Raw genomic sequence first — 14,099 nt, 5'->3', positions numbered from 1 at the left:
TGATAACTCAAACTGCTCCCCCTAAGCACAAAACAGTGTCACTTTCTAAAGACCAAAACACAAGTCACAACAGGTCTACTGACTCTGTCCTTAGGGATGAACTAAGCTTGTCAGATCTAGCACCAGGATGACAGGATTACCTGGCAGACAGGTAGAAGAAGGCTCATTCTGGTCTGATTACGTTCAAGATAAACATCACTTAAACCATCTTAGTTTTCAGTTCAAAGTGGAGCTGAAGGAATTCCCCTCTCCAAATAAGTCACATTTATGTGAAGGTGCTTGAAATCCAAATCCAGGTAGTTATAATTCTTCATTATTACCTTAATGGAAAGGTACCTTCTGATGGTGTCTGAAGTGGGGGAAGCCTATCTGGCTTTCAGCTGGGTTCTACGTAGCCCAAAGACCACATTACATGCCTCTGAATTGAGGTTTCTGGTGCAATTTAACCCAGGGCCCACTGTTAAAGTTGGCAAACAATCCCATCTAGAGGTAAGGGGCTCTCTCTCATTACAACTTCAACTTTTTCACTCTGTGTGTTTTCCTCAGGATTGAAGTATCCTCACAAACCATTTAATGAAAAGGAGAAAAAGGTGACACAATCGAATGAATTAAAAGTTTAATTCTGAACCATTTTTATAACCGCATTTTCTCTTGAAGCATCGTATCACAGCAGGTTACAACAACTTTGGGATAAAAGGCAAATGGTAAACTGTCCAAAACAAGGTTCCAAATAACACCTCTTACTGATTTACCCTACCCATACATATCCCAAATAAAGTTTTTGATCAAAAACATGAAATAGATCCACCTGCTTATTTTAAGCATATTAAAAAGGAAACTAATTGGACCATTTCTATTTGTCTATTTTATACAAAAAGGCTACACAATGTTACACTTTATTCAGATTACAATTAGAGTGATTATGAATTAGTGTTCTACACCATTACTCAATTCTTAAAAATTAGAAATTGCTGTAGCAGTATTCACTATAACTTAACACTACGAGAGACTTAAAAAACTAACAGTTACTGCAAAAAAATTAAAGAGCTACTTCAAAGCAAGCAAAGTCAGTACCATTACAGATATTTAAAAAAAAAATTTAACAAGCAAGGCTAGAGTTTGATAAATTCCATATCCTGTGATCCATTCTTGTGCATTCTTCACTTCTTGAGTCACTCCCAAAATCCATTTGTATTGTTACTCCTCGACCAAAAAGGACCAGAACAAAAAGTTTACTTCAATTGTTCCCATAGGAAACTCAGCTTGGTTAGTGTGTCAGGCACTTTCTGAGATACCAGCCCACCCCTCGAGCCCTCTCAGCAACTCTACAGGCCAATCACAATGCAAGTTCAGACAATACAGCTGTATAAAGAGAGAAAGGCTGCTATTAATGTTTAAAACAGCAAATGTTACTCATTTGAGTATTAAGTTGCAAAAGCTGTGGCAAAAAACATTAAAGTTAATAACTTCCACACATGACCACTTAACAACCAGAAATCTGAGAACATTCAAATGTTCTAAGACATCTCCTTTCAAAGTACGTATCTGTTTTGGTGGCAGATTTACAAATAGGCCTAAACCACTCCCACCCTACCAACCAAGTCTCTCTCAAGTTCTGTAGGCAGAGTAAAAGTATTTTACCCAAACTGGCTTTTTTTAACTTCTTACCTAAAGGATGATTTACAGGTCAGTATCAAACCAGGCCAGCTGATTGCTGTCGCCTGGAGGCAGCCCATCCATGAGGTCCTGGGCATGCCCCAGATCTGGCAGCCCATCAACTGGATAGTCAGCACCAGGGTGGTGGCCACCCATCTCATGCTCCATCATGGGGTCCATACCCAAGGCATCCTGGCCATATCCACCAGAGTGAAAAGAACGATAGCTGGGATCTAGAAGAGTCGGGGTGGCAACAAAAAGGGTCAAAGGACAGAGGGAAAGAAGAGAAAGACATATAAAGTTACCACTGAGGTGTAACCTCAACGGCAGTGTAACCTCAACGGCAGTGAACTTGTCTCAGAAAGCAGGCCTTTCTAGCCTTCTTCAACCAAGTCATTACTCAGTGCCAGGCCACCCACGAGGCTATACAAAGTCTGTTTCCATCAGAGGCAGATCTGTAGGTTCTAACCACACCATCCATTTTACCACTGAACATTCTGTGTTTGCTTAGGTAGAGAAACAAAATCCCTGAGGAAGGGCAGCAAGCAGTCTACTGTGTGTATGATGCTCAGGGATCAACAAGTCATGGGCAAGAGATGAAAGAAAAAGCAAGGCGGTCTGACAGATGTAATCTATCTGTTACAAAGTCCAGTGACAGAAAAGTACTGAGAAAATTCAAGCTGCTGTTTCCAATGAAACCTTTACATTAAGGGTTGACATTTATGTATCTGTCACATAAGACAGCTCTATGAGATGCAGTAGGAAAACCCACATGAGATTATAAACATAAGGGGAATAGTTGCATTTGTTCACGGTCTACCCCCTGCTCCATCTCTATTACCCAGAGTTGAATGAGCTTTTCTAACACCCTGATAATAGAACTGTGTAGACCCAACCCAGATCTGAGCCTGGGCCTGAGTTTCCCATCCTCTCACTTCCTGGGTGGGCGGCAGGCACAGATATTACAGCATATCTGACCAAAAAAGGGAACACAAAAGCAACTTGTAATATCCTAAGCTGCAGAAGCCCCGTAGTCATGACTCGTATTTGTTGGTGTGATCCTGCTGCCAGCTCAGTGTGCGGCCCAGAATTCCCTAGGCTCCACAAGAGCTACTGCTGCTGACTCTGGAATTTCAGACGTGCCTTTAACTGCTGCCACTACTCTCCTGCCAACACTGGTTTCCCAGATGAGCAAACCAGCTCTTCTGATAAAGCTTTGGGAGCTTGGGCTTGACCTGGAATTAATCAAGAAATCTGAGACACATACCATCCTGGCGATATCCAAGGGGTTCTCCCTGGGCACCAATATCAAGTCCAAGATCAGCAGTCTAGATAAACAGGTACAAGGTAAGGAAACAAAACAAAAATGAAAATTCTCAAGTATACTCTCTAACATTCTGAAAACTTATTTTCAGATTATAGAGGGAACAAAGAACTCACAGAAATACTTCAAACTCCACCCCTCAAAGATTAACTCCTGATACCCAGAGCAACATGTTTTGTCATTATACACAGTATTAAAAATATTCACTAATTTCTTTCAACAAATGTAATAGTCAACAAAACAGGCAAGGTGTCTCTCTCCAACAGGAGTTGCTGACAAACAGGATATGTTCTATGAAAGAAGACTTTAAGCCTGAGCAACTAGATGGGAAGACTGGGAGAGGAACAGGTTTGGGGAAGTACACAGCCCAAGCTGGAACATGTTAACACTGCCCATTAAAAACCCAATTAACACATTACTCACTGTTTGACAATCTGCTTTTCTTTTCACCTAACAATCTACAGGATCTCTTTCCATTCATATAATCCACTGTATGACTATGTAGCATAACTGAATGAACTTTCAGCGTGGTTCTAATGTTTAAAGAACAATTCTTTTTAATATTTATTCATGAGAGACACAGAGAGAGAGGCAGAGACATAGGCAGAGGGAGAAGTAGGCTCCCTGCGAGAAGCCTGATGCAGGACTTGATACCAGGACCCTAGGATCATGCCCTGAGCTGAAGGCAGATGCTCAACTACTGAGCCACCTAGGTGTCCATCAAGAACAATTCTGTACTGAGGACAAATTCACAGAATTTCAAATAGAAAAGTAGATGAAAAACTGAAAATTTAAAGAGACCACATCAATAAATTGACCTCCAGCTAACAGAATAGAGTGCCTCTTTCCTTAAAAGGAAACATATTTCCCTTTTGGAAAAGCATCTCTTTAGAAAGAGAAGCTTTAAGCTGATATTTTTTCCACCCATGTCCCTCACAAATTCTAATGTTAAGCAGCATTATTTATTCTGAATAGTCTGTTTAAAGCTGTGGTTCTGGGCAGCCCCGGTGGCCCAGCAGTTTAGCCCTGCCTTCAGCCCAGGGCGTGATCCTGGAGACCCAGGATCGAGCCCTCCGTTGGGATCCCTGCATGGAGCCTGCTTCTCCCTTTGCCTGTGTCTCTGCCTCTCTCTCTTTCTCTCTTGCTCTCTGTGTCTCTCATGAATAATTTTTTTTTTTTTTTTAAATAAAGCTGTGGTTCTTTCTCACAGCGGCTGCTAAAGTAGCAGAAAGGACAGATATTCAAGCCAGGGACACAATGCAAATAAATGTGTGCGAGCATTTGGAGGGGAAACCACACGCTACCAAATAAACATGTCCATATGGCCTACCTCATTCCAAGCCATTGGCTCCGTTCTGAAGAGAGAACTGGTCAGCTCAACCGAAAGCCGTTTCTTGTAATCCTGTGGCTTGTCCTCAGACATTCGGAACAAAACAGCAGCTGCATATGTTGCTGGGAGAGGACAGGAAAAAAAGCCCCTGAGGAAAAGCTGAGGCTTTCCTGTATATATGAGCTAAAGGTTCTGGCTCTTCTACTTACCTACACCTTCGTTCCTAGAGTGAAGTAACTCTGTCAGAGGAGCTGTGGCTCCCTCCGCTTCAATGGCTTCTGCAGCCTCCTTGTCCTGAGCAAGTTCACAGAGGACCCCTGCAGCTACTCTTTGGATATTTTCAATGGGAGAATAAAGCAGCTAAGGAGAAAAACACAAACAAAACCTAATTAAATCTAAGGAAGAAACAGCAAGCACCCCATTATGGTGCAAACATTCCCAATTCAGAGAAAACAAGGCATTTATAGTATTTGCATTAAATCATGTTCTCGAACTTTATGTTCTCAGGTATTTGATGCTCTTGAACACAGCTTTTCTAGACTATTTTTGGCTACAAACCCTTTCTTCAGTTTTAGTTGAGCTTGGATTTGGCAAAACAGGAAGTGGCTGGAGGCCTGTCTCTGGCAACCCGTATCAGCTCTCCGAGCTCCAAAACTCAGTACCCCAAAAAACAGACTATGACGTATCCTCCTTCTTCAGGCTCTAGTCCCAATGCTTCTCCTACTGCCCCAAAAAACAAAGGGACTTTTCATAAAATTAAATGTACTCAACAAAAAGAGCAAACACTACAGAGATTCCATTTGTCATTCATTGGCAGGGGGCATATGAGCAGAGTGTTGTCATTATAAATGGAGATAGATGAAAAACTGCCCTTACCTTGGTCCCCAATTTTCTGAAATTTTGCTTTTCATTAAAATCCTGAAATTTTATTTATAGACTCATAAAATCTAGAACACTTCACATGAAATCAACATACCTGCACAAACAATGGAATGGTATTTAGTCCTCTGATTACGATTCGGTTGTGAACATCCCGAGCTAGGATATGAAGGGCTCCAGTACAACCTTCAACAATTTCTTCCATACGGACCCCCTCCTACCAAAAGAAACATGGTTAACAAATAGGGTATTCTCTTCTCTAAAGTCAATAAATGAAAAGGTTTTCTTTTGGAGTAACATTACCTAGACTAGTTATTCACATTATACACCCAAGATTCCCTCAGAATTTGCAAATGGGTTAGGAATGAAAGAGGATTCCATGACTGAACATTATGGACATGGGGGGGGCCTCATGATGGCACTGATTTCAAGCTGCACCCCTCCCCCACACCCATACTGAACACAGGAAATACAGCTTTGAAATACTCAGAATCCCAAATATAACTTTCTTACAGTCAAGACACCAACCACTTTAGGTAAAAGGAATATATATAAGATACACAAGGATGGGAAATTAATGCACAGACTGACAAATGCTTTTCTTCCATATGTTCCCTCTATTTTTGTGTATCTATGTGTATTGGGTGCAAGCCAAGGAAAGTTTTATCACCAACCGCTAAAATTCTATTGAGCTGTCAAGTGGAAGACCCACTCCTCACAACCTCCAAAACTATCTGACGGGTAGTCTACATGAGAGAAGGAAGTTAGTTTTTGCAAAATGTAGGTACTATCCGTTTTCCCTGTTCCTGAGTTTTAAAAAAGGTTATGATTCTGCTTCTAGTGGCTTTTTGATTTTCATAAAGACACAAAACTTGATTTTTATAAAGACACAAATACTCCTTTCTTCCTAGACAAAACACTGAAAATAAAAGGTATCTTTTGCATTCTTGTAAGCCACCTCCTGGAGACAGGCCAATACCAAAAGGAACAAATAGAGAAAGGCAAAGCCCTATGATGAGGGCATACACATAACTAGCAATAGGAGATGGCCAAAATCTGTTCTGGTAGGCTCCTGTTTTCTAAAGTAACCTAATTAAATAAGAGAAAACTCTTTGAAGACCTGAATCTTCAAAAATAAATTCTAAGGAATAAATTTCTCTTTAGATACTTGTAACGACGCTTTTTAAAGACTGCAAAGCTGACATCAAAACTTTAGGCTGAGATTATCAATCTGGGTAAAGATTCCAGAAATGCTACTTATTCTCGAAATTTATTAGTATCCTTAGGTCTGTGAAAATGGTTTAAACCATTTCTGGAAGACATAGTAAAAAAGTGTGTTACATACTTACAGGCAAAATTCGTGTTCTAATGGGGAATAAGGGCTCTGAAATCAGATGGACTTGGATTCAAATTATGGTTCTGCTACTTCCTAAGAAGGTGAACCTCTGTATGGATTAGATGAAAACACTGTATGAAGTGCCTAACCCCACAGCAGTACGTAACACCCATGCTTTCTTTGTAAGACTGATGACTTAATGGAGAGGTCAAAATCAACATCACTAAGAGCCACATTATTCCTTTATCTTTTCTGCAGCTACAGAAACAAGTCAGTTTTTTTTTTTTTTAAATCATTAGCAAACAGCCCTGCAGGCAGGAAGATGGAGGGAACCAATGACCAAAGAATTCAGGATCCTATGAATTTATGCATTCCTCTTAAATAGCCAGGTGTCACTATTCAGATTTACCTACCACAAACTGCTGCTGTGTTCCACCCATAGATGTACGGCGCTGGGTATCCTGATGGGCACGAACCAGCAACTGAACTAGTCGTGGAATGGCACCCTGCTCACGCAGAGGTGCATGATTTGCTGGACAAAGGGCAAGATTTCGAATCAATCCAACAGTAGCCTGTAGATAAGGAGAATAAAGGATGGGCATGTAACTCAACAAAATCATCTTCTTAGCTTAAAATTCCCACCACACTACTGGTATCACCTAAAAGTAGCACAGACTTTGAAAATACTTCAGAACCCCACCCCAGCCATACTTCCTATTTACTAAGGAATAGGATTCGTACTTGCTAATCCCTTATGCCTAGACAGCCATCCAATAGCTAGAGGTGGATCATTTTCAATTCTGCAACCTATTTTTGATTGACAGTTTACCTTTATTAGAGGCCAATGGGATGGTGGGTGCAGGAGTTTAACCACAACTGGCAGTCCATAGTGAAGGCGAACAGCATTCTGGGCCATCTCTGCTTCCTGGTGTCGGCTGGTCAGATGACGAAGAGCACAGATGGCAGGCTCAGTAATGTCCTCCCTGTCACCAGCACGAAGGACAGTACGCACAAGAGCCTCTATACCACCCACTTGGCAGACCATCATCTTGTTCTTATAATTATTGCAAGTGAGATTAGAAAGAATTCCAGCTGCACACGTGACCACATTTATATCATCTGAGCCCAGAAGCTGAACAAGAGTCCCAAGAAGACCTTCCATCCCTTCCTATGGACATAAAAACAAATGCTCAGTACATATTCATCTTAATTCTATCACCAAGGCACTGGCATACTCAAAATTTACCTGTTTAGTTGCAGCATCTGATAGATTCCTTAGAGTCCAAAGACAATTCTGAACAAGACGTTGACTTGGATCTGTCAGGTGAAGCCCTAAAGCCTGCATTCCACCTAAGATATGAAAAAAGATCTAAGGTGATGGCCGTTAGCTGGCAAGTCCTATCAGCACTGTCTTCTCTAGTCTTAGAGAATGTCCCTTGTTACTGCCAAAGTTTACCCCCTCCATCTAAGTCCTTTATTTCATTTGTTAGGCTGTTGCTCAGTTTCCCTTTCTTTTCTAATTCACCTCAACTAGTGACAACTTATCGAGTACTGTTCCTCCCTATGTGGAAAAAGCCTCTGTTATCTCCACTGTCCTCCTTAGGTAATATTCGTATTATTTCCTTTCATCCATTCAATCATCCCAAAAATACTGACCAATACCAGGCCCTGTTTTGAGTTGGAGCTGTACCAATGGGCAAAATATTCTAAGGTCCCTACTCTCGTGGAGCTCACAGTCTAGCTGGAGGCAGACAATAAACAAATACAGTTAATAAACTGAAACTCCATAGTATGCCAGATGATGTTAAGTGCTATGGAAAAAAAAACAACACAAGAGGGTGGGGGCTACAATTTCAAGTAGTGTAATGAGGGCACCTCAGTGACATCTGAGCAAAGCAGCAAAGACCTGAGGAAACTATGTAAGACCAACTCAACAAGGCATGGGAACACTTATTACCAAGGATTACATGAAAGATGCTGACTCTAAAACACATGTCAGGAAGGTTTAGGACCCTAAGAAAAGACCTTTATATTGATTGAGAAGTCTAAATGGAAGCTTAATTCCCCACATAATGGGTTAACTTCACCCATCTCTCTCCTACGAAATCACTTCTGAATGTAGTGAGATACTTTCCTTGTCTCCCTGTTCATCTTTTCAGGTCTGTTTTATTTTTTATCTTATTATTATTTTAATCTTAAGTAGGCTCCACAGACAACGTGGGGCTTGAACTCATGAACCTGGAGATGAAGAGTCACATGCTCTACCAACTGAGCCAGTCAAGTACCCCTTTTCAGTCTGTTTTAAAATTAAGTCACCTCTTCTACAAGACAAGGATCATCCCTATCTGGTTCCTTCCTCATAGCACCTCCAGCTACTAACACAGGGACCTGCATAAGGCTAATGCTCAACATTCGTTAAATGACTAGATTCCCCTCAACCTTCTTTCCCCTCACAGATTTCATTCCCTCCCTTTACTATTCACTCTAACAGGGTGGATGATCTCAACCCCAAACTGCTTATCAGAATAGCCCATAGACTTTGAAAACACACAGTGATTCAGCAGGCCTAAGGTTAAGATAAGAGTCCTGTGCAGATGCCTCTGGGGCACACACCCCCTTTCCACCTACACTGACAGGTCAACTCCCAAATTTCTAGCCTAGTCTTCCCCTGCATTTTATAGTCACTCTGAATATTTTCACATCTTAAATTACCTTGTTCCAAATATTAACCAACCTATCCTGGTAGTTCCATTTAGTAACTTCTCATCTTCTATAAAACAAAGGCCACATTCTTTAGCGTAACATTAAGGAACCCTTTAGAATTTGGATCCCACCTGACACTACAAACTGAACTAAATATTCTACATCTGTGGTTCTAAAGCTGAAATACGGCAGGAATGAACATCTTACAGGCCTAGAAAGTCCTGCAAATATGGTCCTTGCCTAGCCCATCAACCTCATTCTGGGCTACTCACTCATTACTCATTAAATTCTAGTTACACACTCTTCCTCTTTAGCACTTAGAGATCAACAGGCTCTTTCTTACCTTTAGGACACAGCACATGTTTTTCTCTGCCTGGAAGGCATCTAATCCCCACTTCTCATATAACTAACAAGTGTTTTCTCATCCAGCAATCCCACTGTACATCCCTTTCTCAGGGAAGCTCCCTCCTTCCTCCCTCCCTGTTAATTCTGTATCCATATTTGCTGTTCCTTTCTCCCCTACAGAATTCATTCTTGGTTGTAATGCCCCCATCTTTTACATATTTTTGTCACTCTCACAGAATGGAAGAATAAATGCAGGGGCCCTATCTGCTTGGTTAGCCAATGCAGACCACGTGCTTATTCCAGTGCTTGAAACACAGGTGCTGAATATCTTCAGAACACACAAATGAACAGCAGAATAACCTAGCTAACTTCTTAAAATGGAGACACCTAGGTCCCCAGTCCCATACACATTTCCAGCTATCTACTGACGTTATCACTTCACTCCAAGGATTCCAATTAAATCCAAAACTCTGCATTTTTCTGCAAGCACTCCTCGTATTTCTGGAATAGCTGGCAGAATTTCATCCCCTTATTGAATATGAATGCAGCCACACCTGTCTGTCTCAGTGCCAGCTGCTATCCTGGGTAATCATAATGCCCCTCTCTCCCACAAATTCTCAAATTACTCTAGACAAGTGAGAAAAATAGGTGTTACCAACCCTACACTTTATTCCCAGTATTTTCTTCTAATAAATGCTTTCATATTTCTCCTCTTCCAATTTTGATATGAAACTTGGTTTCAGAGTCCAGGTAAATACTATTAAGTGGGTTAAGAAAGAACTGATGCTAGGTAGCTAAAGAGTAACTATCTTTATGATAAAAAAACAAAAGGCCCTGGTTGGTCCACCTATTCCTTTCCTCTGCTACTAACACGCACATAACATAGAGTGCCAAGTAATCAGCCATCATTTTTGATGGCTAACAAGAACTCTATCTAAATGAGGCTTAAACAGCACCAATGCAAGGTGTCAAGTAGCACATATATTTTGAATGTGATCTTGGCTGCAAACTGGTTCTATTCAGTTTCAGCCCATTAAGGTCAAGTTGTATTACCCTTTTCCTAAGACAAGTAATCTAATTAGAACTATAATATGCTATACACATGACACTCAGAATACTTACCTGCTTCTACAATAGCTGGTTTATTACTAGAGCAGACAGACAGCACCTTCAATACTCTGCTTGTGGTCCACAGGAGTTTCTCGTAAGTGTAGGTCCTCATTATATTTACTAAAGCTTGAGGTCCACCACTAGCCAGAATGATCAGCTAAAAAGATGTGTATATAATATTGTTAGTCTTGGAATATTCACCATATGCCCAAGAAAAGCCACACTACTTGGAACATTCACCATATGCCCAAGAAAAGCCACATTACCAACCCATTTTTATCATACAAGAATTTCAGCCAGCTTGCCATTGACCTAAATATATCCCTGAACCCCATTACCCCAGATTCCCATACTGGGACCACGTTTAGCCCCTCTTACACCATTCCACTCAAATTCAGGCATCCCAGTACTCCCAAGAATATCTCAACTTTTCCCCAATATTCTTCCTCTCACACTGATCAGAACAAAAGAAACAGAAACCATGTTGGTATGCAACAGTACTGTCCATATATCAATGGTATATCAAAGCAGATTTCTTGAAAATTTGAGCCAGAACAGGTGCTTAGAACTCCTAATGATTTGGCTCTTGGCTTTTCCTAATCATTATTCACCTACTTAAAATGAAGTATCATAAAATAATTACTCATTCTTGCCCTTTACTTTCCTGCAGACCCCTACTTCCAAACTATCCTGATTTTCTAAAAACAAATCTCCTCACTTCATGCCTCTGCTGATACTGAACTGCTTTCCATTACTTTTTAAAAACATATTCTACAAGGCCCTGAAGGACCTTCCCTGCTAATCTCAATACTCTCATCTCAAACCTTTCCTCTTCTTTACTCTGTAAATTCATCCCTCTCCTCTCTCAGTAGGACTTTCAAAGGTGTCAATTCCTCTCTCTCACCTTCACCTAGTCAGTCTTTCCTCATCCTTGTGAACTGAACTCCACTATCACTTCCTTCCACTGGTCTCTCTAAACCTTCCAAGCAGGGTGTGGTTCACGTATATGCTATCACAGCCCCTCTACTTCTTCCAGATACATGAATTAAATAGTAATTAGGTTATTATCTCTAATTAGTGCCTATCTTCCACCTAAGTATGAAAGCTCTAAGTATGCCCACTATATCCTTATCACCTAGCCTTATATAAACAAATATTTAAAGAAAAAGAGATGTCCAGCTTTTTTTCTAGGATACACACAAAGGGTGAGGCATACAAAGAATGTGCAAGAGTCCACAGAAGGACATGACACTGGATTCCCCAATGCTCCATGAGCCATACTCAGAAAAATTCTTTTACCTTGCTTTCTTGATTCCCGTAAGCTAAAATCTGAAGGCAGTCTGTTGTAATAGCCAAGAATTTAACATTTGTTTTGTTGAGCAAGGCAACCATTTTCTGCAGTCCACCAGCTAAACGCACTGCCATTTTAGCTCCTTCTTGATGTAATAAAAGGTTGTGGAGAGTTGTAATGGCATAAAATAATACAGAATCCACTGGTGAACTGGGAAGAAAAAAAAAGCCTCATCAGAAAGGCTGTGATGGCACCCTTCTCCTCCTTAGCTTCAAGCATCCTAACCATGTTTTCTTACCCAAGCATCTTCACCAGGGCAGGAATGCCCCCAGACTTAAAGATGGCCAGCAAGCCCTCACGATGATGAGAAAGATTGTGCAAGGTCCCAGCAGTACAGCGAGCTGTTTCCACATCATTTGTATTCTGCATGGTGCGTACAATAGCAGACACCATCTGAGGAGAACGCATGATGGCGTGTCTGGAAGCTTCCTTTTTAGAAAGCTGATGGACCATAACTGCAGCCTTATTAACCACCACCTATAATGTATAGGAATTAAGAGACAGAATTATGATTTTCAAATACTGATACCGGATAAACATTCTGAGGCTCCTTGAGAGTTTCCTTTAAAGCAGATTAAAAGCTAGCCATGTCCTTACTTACCTGGTCCTCATCATTTAGCAGTTTTGTCAGTTCAGGGATTGCACGTGTGGCAAGTTCTGCATCATCTTGATAGTTAATCAAATTTACAACTGCATGTTTCAGCATCTGTGATGGTTCAGCCAAACGCTGGACATTAGTAGGATGAGCAGCATCGAACTGTGTAGATGGGATCTGCATGCCTTCATCTAATGTCTCAGGGAACATAGCAGCCCGCACCCTCTGAGCTCGAGTCATTGCATACTGACCATCAATATCTGGAAAAAATAAATTCAACACTCACTGTCCATAATTCAGCATTCACCTGAATTTGTGCTACCCTAAGTGGTAAAGGTAACATTACAATCACTCCATGTTTTCTTTACCACACCATTTTATTTAAGCTATTACATACTAACTTTTTAAAGAATCATTCTTAAAATTGCCTTCTAACTTTTATTAAGGCAATAAAATACTTACCAGCTACTTGTTCTTGAGTGAAGGATTGAGAAAAGCCCTGTTCCCACTCATACAGGACTTGGGTGGTATCCACATCTTCTTCCTCGGGATTGCCTTTACCACTGAGAGAAGGAGCTGTGGTAGTGGCACCAGAATGGATTCCAGAATCCAGGTAAGACTGTTGCTGCCAGTGACTAACAGCTGCTTTTCTGTCTGGCTCCATGGCCATGTCCAGCTCCATCAAATCAGCTATAAAAATCAAACAATATTAGCATTACCACCATGGAGATGTTATATTCATTAAAATATCTGTGATGACCCATTGAAATATTGTTAGAAATAGTCAAATCTGAAAGTCAGCCAAGAATAAACAACGATAGCCAGGATTAGCTCAGTGATGAAATATCTATACTCTTAAGGGACCACCTAACAGTTACTCACTGAATTAGTGGAAGAATGGTACTGCATCCAGGCTCCAGAAGCAGTCATCCAGACTAGATTCCTGCTGGTGGCTTGTTTGCTATTTCACCAAGCCATTAGGAGGAGTGAGCAGAAAATGGAGCAAAAGGTAGCCTGACAAGTAAGCAGGGAGAGAGTAAAGCAGGGGGATCTGAGCCAGACTGGGTTAATGGCAATGAAGCAGAGCCCCGATTCAGTAACTAAAGACTTTTGATACAAACCTTGGGTAGCCATTCCCCACACAGGATTTTCAAAACCGTTGTATGGTGTGCTTCAGGTACCCTAAAAGAGTTAATCAAGTCATTAGGATTTAAAATTAGTTTTTAGTACTTTTAAGTCACTAGGATGACCTGCTAAACATCATGGATTATATCCACAAAAAGCCCCCAAATCCCCCTTTACCATGTGAGAGTGAAAGCCAGACTCCATGGTCTCCTTAATACACTCCCCACAGCTCCACCACTGCTGAACCTCTTTTAGTAAACACCTCTTTTTAGGTAGAAATACAAATTACAGTTATTCAGGATGTCAGAAAGCTTAATTATTGTTGAGGAGGAAGAAAATTTATAG

At 40.9% G+C, this 14,099-nt stretch overlaps 1 protein-coding gene across 1 annotated transcript; it reads right to left on the bottom strand.

The window, feature by feature from the left end:
* Positions 1 to 605: 605 nt before the first annotated feature.
* CTNNB1 (catenin beta 1) lies at positions 606 to 13,805 on the bottom strand. Its single transcript, NM_001137652.1, is given in 14 exon segments — positions 606 to 1,889; positions 2,924 to 2,984; positions 4,311 to 4,432; positions 4,520 to 4,670; positions 5,287 to 5,406; positions 6,939 to 7,097; positions 7,355 to 7,693; positions 7,772 to 7,875; positions 10,696 to 10,840; positions 11,983 to 12,184; positions 12,273 to 12,511; positions 12,636 to 12,889; positions 13,092 to 13,319; positions 13,751 to 13,805. Coding segments are annotated over 14 exon segments (2,346 nt in total). The 5' UTR covers positions 13,764 to 13,805; the 3' UTR covers positions 606 to 1,680.
* Positions 13,806 to 14,099: the final 294 nt, after the last annotated feature.

This window comes from Canis lupus, chromosome 23 (genome assembly GCF_011100685.1).
Source record: "Canis lupus familiaris isolate Mischka breed German Shepherd chromosome 23, alternate assembly UU_Cfam_GSD_1.0, whole genome shotgun sequence".
NCBI lineage: Eukaryota > Metazoa > Chordata > Mammalia > Carnivora > Canidae > Canis > Canis lupus.
Note: the sequence above shows the minus strand (reverse complement) of the source record. Positions and strands in the feature narration are given on the sequence as shown.